This window comes from Gallinula chloropus (assembly GCF_964237585.1).
Source record: "Gallinula chloropus genome assembly, chromosome: 6".
NCBI classification, from domain to species: domain Eukaryota; kingdom Metazoa; phylum Chordata; class Aves; order Gruiformes; family Rallidae; genus Gallinula; species Gallinula chloropus.
This window is the reverse complement of record NC_140091.1, coordinates 25,135,640-25,156,685: the sequence shown is the minus strand read 5'-3', so window position 1 is coordinate 25,156,685 and position 21,046 is coordinate 25,135,640. Positions and strand designations below refer to the sequence as shown.

The 21,046-nt window shown below is 52.2% G+C and overlaps 1 protein-coding gene across 3 annotated transcripts in view; it reads right to left on the bottom strand.

Annotated features, from left to right (window-relative positions):
- Positions 1–15,273: 15,273 nt before the first annotated feature.
- The window catches only part of PBX1 (PBX homeobox 1), a 130,385-nt gene continuing 124,612 nt past the window's right edge, over positions 15,274–21,046 (bottom strand). For 2 of the 3 annotated variants that reach the window (XM_084266155.1, XM_084266157.1), the window contains one exon: positions 15,274–18,218. In XM_084266155.1, the coding sequence (XP_084122281.1) occupies positions 18,126–18,218 (93 nt within the window). In that variant the 3' untranslated portion in view covers positions 15,274–18,125. The remainder of the gene's footprint in view (positions 18,219–21,046) is intronic. The other variant, XM_084266156.1, reaches the window with a different exon arrangement.

Below are 21,046 nucleotides of genomic sequence, written 5' to 3'. Positions count from 1 at the left end.
GTCACACCAAAAAAGCCTCCATGATGCTCCTTTACATATGGCTGCAGGTCCTCAGCTGCATCATCCTCTTTGGTTGGGTCTCCTGGGTATCAGGTATCGGTCTAGTTTGGTCTGACCAAAGCCAGCAGCTGCCTTGGTGCCCCAGTCTGGAGGGGGCTAATGAGTCCAGAGAAGCAAGATTGTCCCGATGGGGGAACTGGCACCTTCTTGTGTATCAGTCTGATTCCTAAACCAGCACTGGAGGATCATCTCAAAACAGTCCTTGGCTTCATCTCCAGAGGGTTTGCTTGGGGCTGGCGGGTGACATTTGGGTATGGTGGAGCATTCGCCCAGCGCTGCGGGACAAGGACGAGCACGCGCTGACGAGCTTTGACGAATGAAGACCGTTAATATTGAACACATAATTACGCTAGCCAAGGCCAAGAGTCCTCCTGCAGTGATGTGTGTGGAGGGCATCAATATTAAGGTGAGTTACTAAATGTATCTCAGAGGTGAACTGAAAGGCGTTTGGGAGGTCCAGGGATGACTTTCGGGGCTGCGCTGTGCCGCGGCCAGTGCCGAGAAGCTTCTTGCTGGCAGCGTGGAGAAGAGAGGGACTTTCCCCAAGGCTCTTGAGATGTCTCCATGTTTGACAGCTCAAAGAGGAGGGGTGCGTGGCCAACCCGTTCTGCTGAGCTCAGCCTTTCTGGAATCAGGGAATCAGCTTAAAATGCTTAATTTTGCCCACTTGCATGCTGTAAATGAATCGGCCTGGGGAAAATAAATCCTCGCAGGGTTGGGGCTTTTCGGGTGCTTGGCTCCCTCCTTCTACCAGGCAGCAGAAAACTTTGTCGTGGTTGATTTCTAATGCAAGTTATTCTCACCTAAGCCCTCAGGTCTCAGGGCTGGGGCTTTATAAAAGGCACTCCCAGCTCCCCAGTGAGAACTTTTTTTATATTTATGGAGGAAAAGGAATAATTTCTCTCTATCAAAAATGAATGAAAACTTGAAAAATCTCTACTGGGTTTATTTATTGCCTCATCTATTAAAATAGCCACAGATCTATTCAAGTGTGGGGGGCTGTACTCTTCCCTGCCTTTTCCATGAGTTGCAGGATACTCTTCTTCTTTCTTCTTCTTTCTTCATTTTTCTCTTCCCCTCTTCTTCCTCTTTTTCTTCCTTTCCTTCCTTCCTTCCTCCTCCTCCTCTTCCTTTCTTTTTCTTGTTTTCTTTTTTCTTGTTTTCTTTTGTTTTCCTCTGTTTTTCTTTTTTTTCTTTTCTTTTTTTTTTTTTACCTTCCAGGAAAAAGATATTGCCAAGTTTCTCACAAGGGGAAAATGTCCTGGAGGACATGGGGAGCATGACTACTTATCACTGCGACCAGGCAGCAGAATGATCTCCATCATTCTGCTGCCCTCATCCCATGTCCCTGCAAATGCCTTGGTGGCCCATGCCAGCCTGCCAGCCCATTCCCATCCCTGCTGGTGAGCTGAATCTGGGGTTTTCCACACCTCTGAACCAGGAGACATCCACTGCAGGTGACTGCCAGTTGGGTCAAAGGCAGCAGAGATGCTGAGGGATCCCTGAGACATCAGCAGACCGACCCGCACCGGCTCTCCAGGGACTGCTGGGCTGTTCTGAGCAGGTTTGGGCATTTCTGCTCTGGGAAGGAGCCTCACCCACCGAAAAGAAGCTGCACGGAAGATGCCATTGAGCCAGAAAACCCATGGCAGTGTTGAACATGGTGGGTATGGGAAGGGGAGCCCACCCCCCTCAGTGCATGAGCAGGGCCTGGGGGAGCTCCCGGGTCCCACTGATGGAGGTTTCATTCTTAGGGGAACGGCAGCAGGGGTGGTGTGGGGGCAAAGTAATTGCTTTATTGGTATTTTTTGTTGCACGTACATCAGCCCAGGGCTGGGGAAGGGCCGGGCTCGGAGGGACCAGGGGCACCATCTCCTGCCCCACACCAGTCCCATGAGCCCCCCACTCTCCCCACACCCTCCCTGCCCATTCCCTGTCACAGCTCAGAAAAAGCTTTATTTATACTCATTTAGCTGCTTGCCTTCTCCCTAATTGAAACCATTAACCTTCTTGCTTAATGAAGAAGAGGACTGGGGCTGGCAGGGGGGAAGGGGGTCTCTGAGGCTGGCAGACCCCCCCTCCCAGGCTGCTCTGCCAATTCCCTCCACCGACTGGAAAACGTGATTTGGAATTTGGCCACTGGGAGCTAAAAGAAAAGGAAAAATAGGGAAGGGGGGGAAAAAACCCCAACCCCACCCAAAACAACTGCGCCTTGGTCGGGGGGCTGGCGGAGAACAGTTCCCCGTGCCCCCCGGGGCCGCAGCGGGGCTGACGCCGGCATTTCATCTCGGCAGAGAAGTCATCGGCTCTGACCACGGGGAGGGCTGTGCCCGCCAGGTCCCACTTTGCTCCCCTATATTTAGCCCATTATGAATATGGAAGAGCGTTGAAAATGATTCGCCCAGACATCCCTCTGTCCAGCCGAATAACATCAAAAGGCGGGAGCGGGGACAGGAGCTGCTCGCCCTGAAAAGGGGCTCTGGCCCCCCGCCTGGCCTCGTGGGTCAGGGATTGGGGGTCCCTGCAGCCGCGTCGGGGAGGGGGAGAGTCACCCTCGTGGCTTTAGGGACCTCTACCGTGGGTGTTGGGGGTGTTTTGGGTGGGTGCCTTGGGATGCTGGCTGGGGGGAGTGATATCCCCCCCCCTCACCACCACAGCGGGCCGAGCAGGCGCCCGGGGTCTCAGCTGGCTTTGGAAGGGGCTGCGGCGGGGACGCCGCACGGTGCCCAGCTGCGTGCCGCGCTCTGCAAGGGCACGGTGGCCCCATCCCTGCCTTCCACCTCCCCACACCCCCCAGCCCCAGCGATGGGCCAGGCCGCCCGGGTCCCGCAGCCCAGGAACCGCTGGTGCTTGCTGCTTTGCTTTGAGGTCCCTCCCCTCCTCCTAACAGCAGGGAAGAGGGATGCTGCCATCCTGGATGGGTTTGCCAATGCTCCATCATCCCCAATCCACTGGGTTTGGGCATCAAACACTCACCGAACATCCCAAGCATGTGACCTGACAGCACGTGGCTGCTCCTCTGCCGTGCTTTTCTGGGCTGTCCCTGGCATTAAACACCTTTTTCCTAAGGTGAGCTACCCTCCCTCCCTCCCTTTTTGTGGCCCAAACCTACCTCAAAAGTGTTTGGGCATCCTCTTACTGCTTCGCTCTGGGGCACAGACACCCCTCTTTGGGCACATGCTCCTTTTTAATCCACTATTTCACCTCTGTCCTTTGCAAGGAGTATTACTCTGGCTTGAAAGCCTAGCATGGGGGGGACACACCCCCTCCTAGGAGAGGCCCCCCAGCTTGGCTGGGCTGGGTTGGGGTTTGAAGAGCACTTTGTGCGAAGAGATTACGGTCGCTTTTGGGCATAGCGGAAAAGAGGGAAAACAGCTTTATTCAAGCCGTTAATGAAATGTCATCTGCAATTCCCTTCCACGGCTGTCACGTGGCTGATCCACAGCACCCCCGGGTTGCACCAGCTCACACAGGGGGGGTGGGTGGTGGGGGTGTTACTTCAGAGGCGGATTTTGGAAAGGGGAAATGCACATCAAAGTACAACTGTCCCATCTCCAGAGCTCAGGGATGTGCTTTCCACGGGTGCTATTGCAGGTGAGGTGGCTCAGCCTCCCCCGCTCCCCCCCCAACTCAGGGGACAAGGGGAGGGGGGGAAGTGGTGTCAGCAAAACCCTTTCAGAGCAGTACACCTTTTTGGGGAGGGTCTGGGCCCAGAAATCTACTTGGCTTTTATTTTTCCTCTCCCTTTGTTGAACATTTACCTCCTGAGCCTCACTGCCCCACCACCCCACCCTGGGCAAGGCTTAGTGACGTAGTTCAGACCCTCTTTTCCGTCCTCCCTTTGCCTCCATTACCTGCCCCCTCTCCCCTCCTCTGACCCTTCCCAGTTTCCGAGAGAGCCTCTGCAGCCATGAGCAGGTTTAACTAATCTTTCTGTCAGTGGGGTACTTTATGGAAATTGAAAACTAATTAACACTCATCTCAGCAGCTAATCATATAAAACCCCACCACGTTGGTCTCCCTGATTTTAAAATAACGATGGCACTTGAGCAGGGAAGATCTTGATCAAGCCCACCAGGATGGGACAGAGCCGGGATGCCCCTGAGATCCCAGGAACGGGTCACCTGCTGCTGGTGCTGGACCTGGCTCCCAACCCACTGAATCCATCTTGCTCATCCTACAGCCCTTCCCCTTGGCTCCCTCAGTCCAAGAGGGGAGGGAAGGGCATTTTTGGGGCGAGGGTGGTGTGGGGCTGGGAGGGTGGTGGAGATGCACGGTCAGAGATGCTCTTGCCCGCAGTGACTCATCCGGCTTTAATTGCTCCCTGAAGTTGCTGGCTGCTGGCGGCACTGCATCAGAGATGTCACGTTATAGTCATGCGTGAAGAGCTAATGGTCAAGGGTGACACCACCAACAAAACATCCTCAGGGAAGCTGTCAGCGATGGGGGGGATCAAAGGGCAGGGAGCGGGGCTGTCTCACTGCCAAGGGTCGGGGCTGCTGCTGGAGATGCAGGTGCCCAGCGTTGGGGTGGTGACAGTGCCTGTGGGGCCAGAAAATCATCCCGCCTGAGATGCGGGTGCTGGCCCCTCTCAGGACCTCTGAAAAAGATTTCCTTCGGCTTTGAAGCTTCGTGCTGGCATGTGTTGGGAGGACTCACTCTGCCAGTGTTGTTGGACCAGTGCTAGCTAGGCTCTGCTGTCTCCTGTGCCATAGGGAGGTGGCCTGGGTGTGGCAAAGCAGGACACGAAGGTGAGTCTCAGGTATGCATCCCCTGCAGCAGCCATGGGGCACCAACCTGCCCCTCTGAGCATCCAAACACTCCCGTGCCCTGGCTGGGATGTTGCTGTGTCTTGGGCTGGTTGGCATCTACCAAGGGTTGAAGGGAAAATGTGGACGAGACACACACACACCCCCACTTCCCCCCCCCCATCTCACCAGTGCAAGAGGTTAAGTGATACAGTGTGGCAGGGTGCTTTTTTTGGGTGCACACGTGTCTGCAGGCTGCAGCATGGTGTCCTTTCTGGGTGCCCCATTCCCAGCACATGGGCTGTTCCTCAGCAGCATCAGTGTGGTCCTGGTTTGCCTTCAGCTTGGTATTCGTGTTTCCAGCTGCTGCTGGGTACGGGGTCCCTGCCTCCCACTGCTGCCCCGGCGGGATGAGGCGGCAGGTCCCTGCCCTCCGTTGGCTCGAGGAAAGCCAGGTGAGACAGTGTGGATCAGCCTGATGGAGCAGCAGCCCTGGCCACAGCCATCCTGCCGAGAAGCGCGGCGAGGGAGGAAGAGTTATTGCTGCCGTCACACACCGGCTATTGCCTCCCAACAAAAGGCAGCGTCTGCACAGCCAGGAGAGAGCCCGAGGACAGGGACAGCCCGAGTGACCTTCAGAGGACACACAGCAGACAGGCCGAGGCTCTGATCGCCCCAGACAGGTGCGCCCGTGGGCACCCCTCCACCTGGCCTGGCGCAGCGGGAGCCTCCCGGGATGCTCCCCACAAGCCTTCAGCAGCGATCAGCTTCAAAACCTCCTCGCCAGCCCCCGGCCCCGGTGTTTTGTTGTGGTTTTTCCCCTTCCAGCACACATCAAGCTTTCAGGTTTCTGAAAGGAGGAAGAGGTGACGCTGCTGCCGGCGCTCAGCTGCTGTGCGGTGCCTTCCCTGGACTGGCACTGGAGTTCGGATGCCTCCCTGCCGAGCATCACTTTGCAGCCCATCCCTGGCAGCCTGAGCTTTGCAAGGAACCTGCTCATAGTCGCTGGGGCTCAAGGCTGAGGTGACAGCACCAAGGATCTGGGGGACTGAGCTAGGGGGGGAGGGGAGGGTCTCACCCTAAGGCCAGGGGTCAGGGTCTGCTGCTGTATTCCTGAACAGCTCTGGGACCTGAGGAGTGCTGGATGTGATGGCTTAAGGTGCCTCTTGCCCCAGGGGAAAGGGTACTTATCAGCATCCCTGTGCTGGTGTGAGAAACCACTTGTAGGCAAGCTGAAATTACCGCCCAGCTGGGGTTTTGGGTCTCTGGCTCAAATTCACCTTGGTGGTGGGCGGGGGTGTGAGAGCAGGAGCAACACCATCATCACAGAATCACAAGGTTGATAAAGACCTTTAAGATCATTGAGCCCAACCCTACCTGTCCTCTTCTAACTCATATCCTTGAGCACCTCATCTATCCGTCATCCCCATGCTCATCTCCCTGCAGAGGGCTGGGGAAGAGTAGGGGCAAAATGAAGTGGTGGGTGGGGGTTGGAGAGGGTTGTCAGCAAATGTCACAAAGCAAAAAAACAAGCTTCAGAGCCAATTAAGTTGGTATAATGCGGGAGGAGTGCTGGTTAAAGACGTGGTAGCGGCTGAGCTGCGCATCCATTCATTTAAATGCAGTTTTCCAGGGGAGCAGCGTGCATGCATATCATTAGCGCCAAATATCTCTAATAAGGCTGTCTCCGCTAATATGCCAAGAAGAGCTTAATTAACTTCGCTTCGCAGCGAGCCAGGGAGGTTCTTGGAACGCCTGTTCCTCTGATGGGGAGAGAAATGGGTCTTGAGTCAGACACGGGCGGGTGGGCAGGGATCCATGGCTGGATGCAGGGAAGTGGGGTGGGGGGAGCTGGGGGGGGGATCTGTCCGGCTGCATTTAGGTGGTGGGGAGCAGCTTCACGTGGTGTGCCCGAGCATCAGAGGAGTATCATGGCTATTGGGAGCGAGTCGGTGGCTGGCTCCCCAGGACACATAGGGCCACGGCCTCCCAGTGCCCTGCGGTGAGCACGAAGCTCCAGCATCTTGCTGACTCCTCAGCCACCACCACTGCCCTTAAACAGAGGAATGGAGGAACCAGCCCAAGATGTAAGCAGCTGTTGATCCTGCCTGTCCCTCTGCATTTCCCCCTTCTCAAGCCAGCAAATCCCTCAGCTGGGGGGGGTCTGCATCAGGGCTTGTCCACAGCAGCATTGCAGAGTACAGATGCTATCGTGACATGTGCTGCGGGGGCCAGAAAAGGACCCTGGCCTCTGTGGGATGACACGACCAGCGGCAAAGGCAGGGCGGGAGGGTGCCCCATGGCATGGCACCAGGACAGTGTTGCCTATAGCTGTATGTGAACATGGTCTGTGGATGGTGGGCATTACGTCTTCCCTTGGGTGTGGAGGTGGCAGCTGCTGGCCCTTCTGCACAGCAGCCTTATCCTCAAGCCACACCGGCAGCAGAGGCGATTTATTGGAGACCCCCCCACTCAGCACGGGGCAGCGTGGGTGACTGGGGACCCTCCATCCCAGCACCAGCCCTGCGCTGGCCGGGCTCCGGGCAGCATTCCCTGCTTCCCTCACAACCCTCTGAGCCCCTGGTTAATTAATTGCCGGCACTTAACTTGTGTGGCAGCATCACCTTCCATTCTGGTGGGGCTCTGTCCCAGTGCTGTTGCCGCCTTTTGCAGGAGGAGGGGGTGGGAATTGGGGGGGGGGGGGGGGGGGGGCGGGGGTTGTGTCTTGCTAGCGAGACCCTCTTTGTTTCATTGGGAAAGGTGTCACGCTCTGGTCAGGCTTTGGGAATGCAGCAAACCATGGACATGGGGTTCAGCAGACAGAATTCCCTCTATTTTTAAGTATGTCCACATCACCCCACGCACCTTTGGGGGTGGGGGGTTGCTGGGGGTGCTGATGGGGACCCTCCATAGGGTGTCCCTCCCGAACAGCTGCTTCTGCACCACAACGAAAGGTTAAACGTTTTAATAAGCACGAGCCACATGTTGAAAGCAAATCGAGCTGCTTGCTTTGGCACTTTTTTCTTCCTCCTCTTCTTTTTTTCCTGTATGCAAATGAACTGGAAGCTTATTAACAAGACGAGAGGCTGGAGCCTAATTAGCAGCAGGATGAGGGAGCTGTGCTGGAGCTGAGTCAGCAAATGGGGAGAATCACTGGCCTGGCCCTTGGCGAGCACTGCAGCGGGGCCCCGCCGCCGCCTCCCACTGCTTCCAAATTGCCCCAGAACCCCAGGATAACGGGAAAACCGCAGCGCCTTTCCAGAAGGGTCCGGGGAGAGTGGCTTCACCTGGGGGCTTGCTGTGGAAATAGCCTGATCCTGGGTCACACCCACTACCCCTCAAAAACCACCGGCTTTAGTGTCTTTCCCCACGCCGGTTGCGGAGCAGCTCGGGCTTTACATGTGGAGCTGGGGCAGTGCTTCCCAGCGTCTATTGGATATTTTGGGGTGATGCTACCGAGCCATGCAGTGATGGATGGGGGGGTGTGGGGGTGTTTGCTGTGTGAGCTGAAGTGTGCCCAGTGGAGGGTGGGGTTGGAAGGATGCTGGGCTACTTTAGTCCCTGTCATCCTGATTTTGGCTGGGCTCGAGTTAATTTTCTCCCTAGTAACGGGTGGTTGGGGCTGTGCTCTTGTGCTCTGGATTTCGCAGGAGAAAGATGTTGATGAACACGCTGATGGGTTCTAGTTGTTGCTAAGCAGTCGTTACAGTCAAGGACTTTTCAGCATCCCCTACCATGGAGGAGGTGTGGGCCTTTTGGAGGGGGTGGGGGGGCCTTTGGGAGGGGCCACAGCCAGGACAGCTGATCCCACTGCCCAAAGGGCTATTCCATACCACAGGGAGGCACGGTCAGCATATAAATTGAGGGGTTGCGGGGGGAAACTGAGGCGCAGTCACTGCTCCGGGGTGGGCTGGGCATTGGCCGGTGGGTGGTGGCGCAGTCACACCCTGCATCACTTGTTTCATATATTCTGCTGCTATTGTTTTCCCTCTTCATTTTCTGCCCTGTTAAATTGTCTTTATCTCAACCCATGAGTTTTTACTGGGGCTTCTTGTGGGATTTCCCTCCCACCCTCTCTCCTGAGTCGCATCAAAACAAAAAGAGAGGAATGCCATCACCTCCTCACCACGTCCCCTGTCCTGTGGGTCACTAAAATGCTTCATCCATTCCCCCCAAAACCAACCCCATTTGCACGCAGCCATTGTCAGCCCCAGGGCAGGGCAGCTGAGAGGCACTGGCAGAGCCCAGCTAATTAAAAATGCAAATGAAAGACGGGGCCCTGCACTGCTGCTGTCGCCTTCGGAAGGTGCAAATTACAAGAGGGGCTTTGTTGGCAGCTTCTCATCCGGAGGTGCGTCCCTGTGCCCCCACGGCCACCGGCATCAGCCCCTGCCCAGCAGCCAGAGGAGGGTTTTGTCGGTCCTCCACCTGCAGCAGCCTCCAGACCTGGAAAAAAGGTGATAGAAGAAAGGATGGGAGAAAATAAAGATTATCTTTTAAACTTTAAAAAAAAAAACAACCCAAAACTTTCCCTGATTTGTTGTTTTTCTTTGTTCTCTTCCCATCTCTTGGTGGGGAAGAGGAGAAACGTAACCAGAGGCAAATGCTCACTAAAATCAATGCCCACGGTGATGGCTGCATGCCAACAGGCTCGGTTTTGGGGTGAAGGAAGCATTTTAGTGGCCTGCAGGATGGGATTCTGGTGTGGATGGCAGTCCTCTTGCTTTTTTGCTATGTATTTCTTCTGCTTGGTTCTGTTCTGGCCTTGCTTCTGTGCCATTGTCACCCACAGCCACGCAGAGCTGGAGCCTGAGCCCATCCATCTGCCCCCTCCTCTGGCACCCGTCACCCCGGGGTTCCCCCTTCCCACACCTCCAGTATGCAGAAGGACCCCCACAATTCCCCTATAAAAACTATTAAAACTCTACCTCATTAGCAATAATTAAAAAGCTATAGCACATATGTTCCCAAAAGCTTATGCCCTCAGGCAGAGCTTGGTATTTTATTCTACTTTACCTTTCTTTTCTCTTTTCTTTTCTTTTCTTTTCTTTTCTTTTCTTTTCTTTTCTTTTCTTTTCTTTTCTTTTCTTTTCTTTTCTTTTCTTTTCTTTTCTTTTCTTTTCTTTTCTTTTCTTTTTTCTTTTCTCCTTTTTTCTTTTTTCTTTTTTCTTTTCTTCCTTTTTTCTTTTCTCTTCTTTTCTCTTTTCTTTTGTTTTTTCTTTTTCCTCTTTTCTTTTCTTTTCTTTTCTTTTCTTTTCTTTTCTTTTCTTTTCTTTTCTTTTCTTTTCTTTTCTTTTCTTTTCTTTTCTTTTCTTTTCCTTTTTTCTTTTCTTTTTTCTTTTTTCTTTTATCTCCTTTTTTCCTTTTTTATTTTTTCTTTTCTTCCTTTTTTCTTTTTCTCTTCTTTTCTCTTTTCCTTTTGTTTTTTCTTTTTCTTTTTCCTTTTCTTTTTTCTCTTCTCTTTTCTCTTTATTTTTATCTTTTCTTCCTTTTTTTTTCTTTTTTTCATTTTCTTTTCTTTTTTCTTATCTTTTTTCTTTTCTTCTTTTTTCTTTCTTTTCTTCTCTTTTCTTTTCTTTTCTTTTCTTTTCTTTTCTTTTCTTTTCTTTTCTTTTCTTTTCTTTTCTTTTCTTTTCTTTTCTTTTATTTTTTCCTTTTCTTTCCTTTTTGTCTCTTTTCTTTTTTATTTTTTCTTCCTTTTTTCTTTTCTCTTTCTTTTCTCTTTTGTTTTATTTTTTCTGCCTTTTTTCTTTTTCCTTTTCTTTTCTATTTTTTCCTTTTTTCCTTTTTTTGTCTTTTCTTTTTTCTTTTTCTCTTTCCATTTTCTTTTTTCCTTTTTCTTTTTCCTTTTCTTTCTTTTTTCTCTTTTCCTTTTATTTTTATTTTTCTTTTCTTTTTTATCTTTTATCTTTTTTTCATTTTATTTTATTTTCTCCTTTCTTTTCTTTTTTCTTTCTTTTCCGCTTTCCTTTTATTTTTTTCTCTTTTGCTTTTATCTTTTCTTTTATCTTTTCTTTTTTCCTTTTATCTTTTTTCTCTTTTCATTTTATTTTATCTTTTCTCTTTTCATTTTTTCTTTTCTTTTTTCTTCTCTTTTTTCTTTTTCTCTTTTCCTTTTATCTTTTCTTTTTTCTTTTCCTTTTTTCCTTTTCTTTTCTTTTTTTCCTTCTTTTTTCTTTTCTCATCGTTCTCCTTTTCTCCTTTTCTCTTCTCTATTTTTATTAAATTTTTAATTTCATTTTGGTTTTATCTTATTTTATGCTCGTCTATTATTTTATTTTGTATTATTTTTGTTATTATTTCATTTTAGTTTAGTTTCATTTTTTATTTTTTTATTTATCTTCTATCTTACCTTACCCTCTCTCAATTCCCTAGGCTCCTTCAGCACCCCCCCCCCCAAAGGATGAGCAGCATCACCTGTTCAGCATCCCCTTGCAAGGACACAGGGACCACCCCCCTGCCCACCTGGTGCAGGTTGGCGGGGGGGGGGGGGGGGGAATGGGAGGGAGATGCTCCCCGCATCTGAGGCACAGTAAAATATTTTACTACAAAGCAGAATTACTCTGAAGAGTGATGGGCTGACTTGCGAGACCCACTCAGGTTTATGGAGGTCGTAAGTTAGAGACTCCCGGCGAGCTGGAGGAAAACATAACCCTCGCCTTTTATAGGCCAAACTTCCTGCCGTATATTAAACCCTCCGGCAAACGGACGGGGGCTTTACTGCCAACTATAACTTTAATGGCTCCCGAACTAACCCCCTCGCTTGGTTTGGAAGGGTTATTGATAACTGGGGGGTGCTTTGGAGGCCTTGCGTGCCTGGTGTGCCCCAGTGATGGGTGGGAGTGGCGGGGGGAGGGGGGGGGTCGGAGGGCGCACCCCCTCTGGTCTGGAAGCTGCTGCTGCTGGGGATAAAATGCACTCCCCCTCACCACCAGCAAGAGGCATTGCACAAGTCGGGACATCACACAGGGACTTTGGGAGGGAACTGGCATGTCCCTGGGCATCGGCAGGCCATCTGGCCCCTGGGGTTTTTCCCCTTTCTCATCCCCCTTAAAATAGAAGATGAAATGGAACAATGCAGTGGCTGCTCACGGCTGGGGGTGGGGGTGGTGGTGGGGGGGGGGGGGCGGCGGTGGTGGGCCAAAATCCCAAATGATAAGTGGGTAGCAGGGAAGAGACAAAAGCAGGGGCGAAACAATCAATTTCTCTTTTGGGGGAGGGAGGATGCTGCACCCAGAGTGGCTCCTACACCCATCCCCCTAGATGCTCTGGGAGGCCACACAGGCCCCTTCCCCACCTTAAAAACCATCCAAAGGATGCGTGCCAGGCCACCAACCCCAGCCCAGACAGTATCCCATACCACCTCCTCCCCCCACAGCTCCCTCCCCTCAATCCCCCTCCTTTGCATCACTTTCTTCCACCCGCCTTTTTGGGGCGACCTCCTTGTCAGGGCCCAGCGAGACTCAGCATTTCTCCGTCTGGCGCCCAGGATGAGCCTTTATTAAACAGCTGTGAGCGAGGTGATATTTAAACTGGTATTAGGAGAACATGGTTGGAGGGAGATAATTCCTGGGGTGGTCTGGCAGCGGGGGTGGGGGGTGTGTGGGGGGAGCTTTTCGGGTCTCCTGCAGGAGAGCGATACAGTTAATTTGCAGCCGGAGCTGGAGGCTGGCCCGCGCTGATACTGCCGTGTTATTTAGAAGAGAAAGGTCAGGCTGGAGATTGAATAATCATTGACAAGAAATCCATGGGGGAGCGCGGGCGGCAGCTCCGGGCGAGCTCCAGCATCCTTGTGTGTGAGTGTGTATGTGTGTGTGTGTGTGTGTATCTGGAAGGGGGGGGGGGGAGGGGTGTCTTTCCATCCCCTTTGGTCCCCAGGGAGGTGTCGGACGGGTTTGTGGTGGGGGTCCTGCCTGTCTCCTGCTCCAGGGACTCACAGCCACTCTCCCAGTTATCCCCGTTCCACCTGATCCCTCCGGCACCAGGGACTGGGTAGAGCTGACCTTGTTTTCACCACATGTACAGGCTCCTTTTTAAATTACAAATTATTCTTAAATACATTAAAAAAAATTCTTGTGTTTTTTTTTTTTTAAAACTAAAGCCCCCCAGGAAAACACAAACCAGCAACCCTCCCTGCCCCCCCTCCCCATCCCCGGGTGCGATAAAAGAACATCCCCAGTCAGCTTTTTGGGAAAGAAACACACTATAAAGACCCCCCTCCCCCCCCCAACCAGTGCCCGAGCAATGAAAGATTGAAACCTGGTGTGTCTAGATGCGCCTGCTTGCCCCAGGGAAACTGAGGCACGGGGGGAGACACCAGGACCAGCCAGGATGCTGCACATCAGGCATCCCCCCCACCCCCACTAAACCACATCCTCTGGCTCTCCCAGGCTAATAAAGGTAATACCCTTTACTAAACACCCCCTCCCTGCACCCGCTGCACCCCAAACCACCCACCCCACAGGGCACTCCGCTTTCATTTTATCCCTCCCAAAAAATACGCTGGGTTTGGTTTTTCAGGTTGGGTTTTTTTGGTGGATTTTGTTTTGTTTTGTGGTTTGTTGTGTGTGGGGTTGTTTTTTTTTGCAACAAAAGAAACTATTTATTTGGAATATGCATTACCAGTACAAATCAGGAAACTGTAAAACCTACACCTTGTTAGTAGCGTCATAGAACAGAAAAGTCTCATTTGGGATCAGAAAGACAGAGGCCTTTTTTTTTTTTTTTGTTCTTTTTTTTTCCTTTTTCTTTCTTTACAGAAGCAGAAAAGCTTAAAGTTTCAAACCCAGGTCGGAACAGAGAGTCTTTTTTTTTTGTCTTTTTTTTTTTTTTGTTTCTTATCAGGGTTTTTCTCTTCTTTTCCTTTAATATTTGGAATCCGTTAGGAAGAGGAGGTGGGGGGGAGAGGAAGGAAACCAACACGAAAAAGATGGGGGGGCTGGGGAAATGAAATAGGAGAAAAAAGCAACTGGGAACAAGTGGAGCATCTTTACAAGGGCTATTTGCAAGAACAAAAAAAAAATAAAAATGAAGCAAACTGACAAAACCAACACCCTCCCACCCTCCCCAGGCAACGTCTGATTTACAGCATCTTCATCATAATAATAGTAATAATAATAAAGTTGTATGAAAAAAGACTCCAGGAAACCTCAGGAGTAAAAATAACACCCTGAACCCTAAACTGGTCAGTGATGTGAAAAGCTATGGGGTTTATTTTTTTGGGGTGGGGGTGGGAGCAGGGGCTTTAAGAGCAAACCAAAGCGATGCTAACTGGCACCAGCCTCAGCACCTCCATGTGAACCCCATGCTGTTGCTTCTCCCCACATTTTGGGGTATAATGGGGGGTAATTTTGGCTATCGGGGCGGGGGGGGACAACACACAGACACGACACTGCCACATCCCGTCCTTCATCCCTCCCAACACAGCCAGGGCTGGGGGCCAGGTTGTGAGACCTCCCCCCCCATCCTCAACAAGGTCTGTGGTTGAAATGAGTACCAGAGCAGCCACCCCAGGATCTTCTGTGTATCAAATAATGGGGACACCTCCCCCCTCAACCCACCCCAGCCCATGGAGAAGAGAAACCTCTCCCTCCTTAAAACCACCATTGCTTTTCACATCACTTGGGTCACAGCTCAAAGCGCAGGGGGAGCGGCGAGGCCGGTGCCTCGGCACTCAGCATCATCGATCAAAACCCTCCTCCCCTCCCAAGGTAACACCAAGAAAAAGAAAATTAAAAAAAAAAAAAAAAGGCAATTTCTGGATCTCAACATTCAAAAAAAAAAAATCCCAAACCCCATAAAAGTGTTAGGCTGTACCTATTAACGCTCACTATTCCAACTGCATTTTCTTTTTTCTTTTAAATTTTACAAAATTAATTACCATCCCTTCTTCTTCTTGAAACGCTGCGTGAGGGGAGATGAGCGCGCACGACTCTAACGCTGGGCTCTACCATTCCTGAACTAACTCACAAACGAGGGAAAAACAGGGGAAAAAAAGAAAAAGAAAAAAGAAGAAAAAAGGACCAACCAAACCAGGAGAGGGGAAACCAAACAACTGGGGAAGGAGAAGCTAAAAGGAGGAGGAGGTGGATGTAGGTAGTTTGATGTTATAAACGATACAGGAATGAAGCGCTTGTTGCCACAGAAAGAGCAGGGACGGGACCTTCCCCCCCCCCTCTCAATTTTGCGTGCGAAGAGGGTTGGGGGGGAGGGGAAGGAGGTTTGTTTTTTATTTTTAATTCTTTTATTATAAACACTATTAAATTCCGACTGCGTTTTTGGTTTTGTCATTTTTTTTCTTTTTTTTTTTTTTCTCTTTCCTTTTCTCCTTTATCTGAATATACAAGAACATTCATTATCAAATGTTCGTTATCATCAATACTACAAAGAACGAGACACAAATCGCAAGAAACAATGGAAAATGTTAATAAAGCTGAAAGAATCGTCGAGGTTTTTTTTTTTGTGGTTTTTTTCTTTTTTTTTTCTCGTTTTTATTTTTTTTTTTTTTGAGTTTCTGCAGGTTTTTTTTTTTCTTGTTTATTTTTTGTGGGTTTTTTTTTTCTTTTTGTTTTTTTGTTTTTTTGTGGTTTTTTTGGTATCGAAGTCAGGTTTTTCTGGGCAGAAAAAAAAAAAAAACAACCAACCAACCAATAAAGTAAAAAAAGAAGAAAGGGGGAAAAAAACCCCGAAAAACAAACGAACAAAAAAAAACCAACCCAAACCAAAACACCCCACAACACTCAAAGTTGGGGAAAAGGGGTAAGGGGAGGGGGTAAGAAAACCCCCCAAATTAATAAAAAATAAAATAAAAGGGAAAAAAAAAGCGAAGAAAAAGGCAAGCGAGCAGCTACGCTGACATGGAACAAACCAGAGGGACCAAGAGGGGAACCCAGGAGGTGATTCTTGCAGTACCGTGGAGGAGTGAGTGCCCTGCCTGCGCAGGGGGGTGCAGGTGGGATGGGCAGCCCCAGTAAGAGGGTGGTTTTGGCTCCTTCCCGGGTTGGGTTTCCAAGAGGTACGGTGGCATTCTCACTTCTGCCACTCTGGAGAACAGACCTGCCCCAGCCCTGCGCCCCCGAAATGCTTGGCCAGAAGGGTTTCACGTGAAATACGGTGTAAGTGGTTAAAAGGCTGCACTGGGGGAGGAGGGGAGAGGAGAGCAGGAAGGTGCCCAATGGGCAGCACCTTGTAGGGAGCCAACAGTCTCCTTGCTCCCAACCTTCTCCTTGCTCATAACTTATTCCCAGCCGGGAAGCAGCCCCAGAGCTCACGCGTCGCATCACGCTGGGCAGCGCCGTCCCTGTCCAACGGTCTCACAGCTGGAGACTTTGGAGCTCAGCACGGAGCAGCCGGTGCCGTTCCACGTCCCACCTTTCACCTCCTGCTCTGATCCCACCAGCTCAGGAACAGAAAAATCTACTGAATTAGGACTTCTGGCACGTGTGTGTGGGGTGGGTGGGGAGGTCACATTTCAGGGCGGGTGTTTCTGGGGCCTTCTGGGCTTGTTCCCTGGGGAAAGGCAGGTGTCGCCTCCGCTTCAGGCGAGTCACGCTGCTGGCCCCGCGCTGCAAGGTGACAGTGTCAGAGCTGCGGGCGCCTCCTTTTCTCAGGCAAAAGGGTGGGAATTTTTCTGGCAGAGTTTTAATTATCAATGGTTCCTGCTTAGCGCTGCTCTGCGCTGGCAGCTCCCACCTCAAGACAGCCAGGGAGGGCAAGGACACCCAAGATGTGGCCAAAAGGTACAAGGGTCCATCCCGAGGTGCCAGACACATTGCACCTGCAGCCAGTCCCCCCCCCTGACACCCAGGGTCTTGCCATGAGCTGGCTCAGCCTCCTCACATGCGTAGGAAGAACCAGCAGCTGAAAGCACTGCCCGGGCACAAAGCTCAGCCCATTGCCCGGGGCAAACTGGTGCCTCCCAGCTGCCTGAGGGGCTGTGTAGGCAGGATGAAGCCTCGCTCACCACCCCTGCACTGCCTGTACTGGGAAAACTGGGCAAGAAATCCCCCAGGCGCACTCCCATGACTTGGGGCGCCACTGCCACAACAAAACCAGCAGCTCTGGTGGAAAGACATCCCAAAACATCCACCCATGCTATAGAGCCTTTGTCCCCGAGCAAACCCGTTGTGTTCACCATTATGAACACACCCAAAGCACTCGCCCCCATCACACCCAGCCTGCCCACTCCTGCCACTGCCCATCCCTCGCTGCAGCTTTGGTAGGGGTTTGGGAAGGCAGCAGATGCCACCAACCTTTTATCAGTCCTGCCTGCCCTGGGAAACCCCACCTGCTCTTCCACAGCAGGGCACACGCTCCCGAAAACACTGGCTAACAGCCCGTGACGTTCTCCTTGCCAGAAACAAAACCAACTCCACCGCCGACCTCGCTAGGTGCTGCGAGAAAACCGCTGGGTCCCACCAACCATCAACACCTGATCCTGAACACGGCCACAGAGGTGCTCAGCGCCTCCATTATTAGCGAGGGTCATGGGATTTTGGCCTGCCTCTGTCCTGCTTCTGTCCCTCCTCTCCTCCCCTCCAACGGCAGGCAGGGAGGACGGTGGGGGCTTCACGGCTCAATTTTGGGATGTGCAGCAGAGCAAAGCAGCAACTGGGAAGTGCTGGTGGTTTTCCCAGTGCTGGGAATGGGCCAGTACCTTTTGGAAGTGAAGGATGGCACGCTGGCTCCTTCTCCTACATGCATGGGGGGGGCTGGGGCTGCGTCCACCCACACCGTGGCCAGCAGTGCCAGCTCACCGACGCAGGGCTGGGTGCGGGGAGGCGACGCGCTGGCGGAGATGAAGCGACAGCGGGGCTGCGGTGGCGTTTCCCTGTGGAGAGGTAGCGTGAGAGACGGGGCAGAGGGTTGAGAGGGGCGCTGCCTGCTAGGAAAGGAGCAACACGTGACTGAGGTACATTTGCGGCTCCGCAGAAAGACGCTCAGCGTGAGGCCATACGCGGCTTTGGGGCTGTTTTGCACGGTGGCGGTTGATTTTTTGCTTTTCCTCCTTAAAATCCTTCTACCTGTTGACATATCCTTTGGTGGGAGAGGGTTGGAGGGGAGGGAATGGTGTTGTGGTGGTGGCAAGGGATAGGGGGGAAAGCGGCTTCTACCCAGAAAAGAGAGGGAAGAGAGTATAAAGAAGTGTCCAGATTGGCTGAAAAAAGCATCCCGACGAAGAGAAGAGAAGAGAAGGAGTCTTCTTGTGTGTGCTGATTGGGTTCACCTCCAGTCTGACTGCTGCGGTGTTAGGAGAGGCCCCCTCCCCTCCCGCCCCCGCCGGGGCTGGCTCAGCCAGGGATGCAATTTGCTGGGAGATCAGTTGGAGGTATCAGAGTGAACGCTGCCAGGGCCTTCTGTGGGGGAGGTCACCGACGACGGGGTAGTAGCGTCTTGCCAACCTCCATTAGCCTGTGGGAAAGGAGACATGGAGACATCGGTCACACAAAGGAGCACCTGGCCTGACCACAGCCATCCACCTGCCTCAGACCCCCCAGCTCCTCCCTCGGCTGACACAGGAGGGAAGGATGTCCACTCTGGCTGCCCCATCCCACGATGGACCGCAGGTCTACATTGGTGGGATGGGGCCAGAAACAGTGCTGTCAAAAACAGGGGTGTAGGGAGGTGATAAATTGCAAGTGCTGATGGAAATTCTGTCCCTTAAAAAGTAGAGAAACCCCAAACTCTGTTTGTCTGGTTTTTAACCCCCCAATTCTATCTTTCCCCATAAGGAAAGAGGAAATAGGCAATGCCTTGCTCCAGAAACCCCATCCTGGGATTTTACCTGGACCCAGGTGCTGTGAACATGCTGAACAACCAGTGGGTCCCAAGGGACCTCTGAGCTGTGCCATGTCCTCCAGCACTGCTCCGTGTCCCCTCCTTGTTGCCTTTCTGGGCACCCCTCCTTACCAAGTTTTATCATGGGGAAGACATCATCCCACATGACTCTCTTGCCACCGTACAGGCCACATTCAGGAATCTGGGCTGCCTCTCTGCTCCCACTGCAGCGCATTCCCCTCCTTGCTTTGCAGCAAAACCACAAAGTCCTGCCACCCTGGGTCTGCCCCTCAGTGCTCCCCATTGTCTGTCCTCAAGTGACCCCAAGTCACAACGCAACAGAGGTGACACCACCATACCCCATCTGAGGGTTTGGACAGCAAAGCACAGTGGATGAATGGGTTTTTTTCTCCTAAAAACAGACACAGAGCCCAGTTCCCCAGTCTCGAGAGTGGAGCTACTGGAGGGCCCCGGCTGCTGCAGGCAGGAGCCAGCAGTGCACAGAAGCTGCTCCTCCACGGTTGTCACCCCCTTTGGAGAGGAGCAGATGTTGCACCCAACCTCCTCTGCTCCCTCTGACATTGATACAGTGCTCAGCTAATTAATCCTTCCTAACCATTGCCCAAGCTTGAGTCGGTAGCAGTCACCACCCCACTTTCGGTGTGCCCGGGCTGTTTCGCCCTCCCATGCTCCATACGTCACCCCGGGCAGACCCCCAAAGTGAGGTGAAGGCAGGGAAAGCTTCATCACCCCAAGGCATCGAGCAACCATCTGGACCTTGCACTGCCGAACAAGTCCTGCCTGTCCCACGGAGAGCCAAGATGGGAGCAAAGAGCTGGCCAAGCTGTAGGAACCCATCTTTTGAGGGTTCCTTGAAGCAGGACATGCACGAAGCAGAAGAGACAGAAGCATGCTGGATGGCTTGTGCCTTCTTCCATGTGCATGGGGAGCTTCCACGAGCTAGCAAGCTCGGTGCCTTAAGGCACCGGCGAGGAAGATGGGACTCACGACCAGAGCTCACTAGCGGGTGGGCAAACCCTGCTCCTCTTCACCCTGGGTGCAAGCCTGACACCAGACTACGCACAAACACCAACACCCAGAAGACTTTGCCGTGCCCCCCCCCCCCCCCCCTCTCCAGCCCAGCTTCCATCCACAGCCGGGCCCCCAACCCACCGTCCCCAAGCTCCCTCCGAGATGCAATATCCACCCTTACATGTCTTGGACCGCTGCAAGAGGCAGCAATTACTGTAGATTATCAGCCCGACAATGACAGGCCGCGTAAAGAGAGACACAGAGCCAACTCCACCGCCCCGAGACTGGCATATTCAAGTACACTTAGGACATTAATAGCAATTTACGTGCCATCAGTGAGAGAGAACCACAATAGCTGTGCTGGCAGCCTCTTATTACCAAGCCTGTTATTTGTTGGAGTTACAAGCTATAATCACAACAGAAACTTTCAAAACCCTTATCTTCCGTGACGCACCAAATCTATTTCAGAGCCGTAATTGCTATGTCACCGGAGAGTTTGCTGCTTAATGCACTCAGATGCCATTTAGTGTTTGCAGGGTCATTACGGCGAGCAGGAGGAGGGGGGGAGAGAGTGGAGGGGGCTGCACAGAGCAGGGCTCCGTCCCTATTGTGCTCAACTATTTTTAGAGAGGCTTTTGCGTGCCAGCTGCGGTGGGAAGGAGCGGGAGGAAGTGTCTTACAGACAGAGACTTTGTGAGGCCTCTGTGTTTAGCAGCCTGGCCCCCAAAATGCTGGGGAGCCCCATGGTACTCAAGACTGGGAGGCAGGCTTCATGTGTTGTGGGGGTTTGTGCTGCCGGTAAGCACCTTGGTGGCATCCAGTGGCAAGACAAGAGGATGCTGGGGAGAGGCCAAAGCGGATTGGGGCACCCTCCACAGCCCCACACCTCCACCGCCCCATACCCTCCTGCTCCCCCCATCTAACAAGGCCCCAACTCACAGGACAAGTGATGGGAAGGGGGACCCAACATCGGCCATGCCTATAGCATCTTGATGGCATGGGTTAGCCTTCCATGAGGAGGCCAGGACCTGTCCCAGGCAGAGGGTATGTAGGCACCAACCACACTCATCCTTCCTTTCCTGGAGCTCATCCGGCTGCTACATGGATCAAGTCACGTGCTGGATGCATCCAATTCCACCCAGACGGCCCTGTCTTTTTCTGAAGCAAGGAGAGCCCTTGGGATCTGATTACAGTAAATCCCTTGGGATGTCTCTCAGAGACAAAGGAGTCTTCTGAGGAGGCTGCTCCTCCTCGCAGCCCTGCACTACAGCTCTGATTTCTTCAGGAAGGGCAGAATCCAAAGACTGAGCAATGTCTCCAGGACATCTCTTCACATGTCACCTTCTGTCTGGTGCCAGAGCACAGGCAAGGCCTTGGTGCCTGTCCAAGTGGTAGAGCCCTGGTGATGGATTGCTGAAGCAACTGTGCCC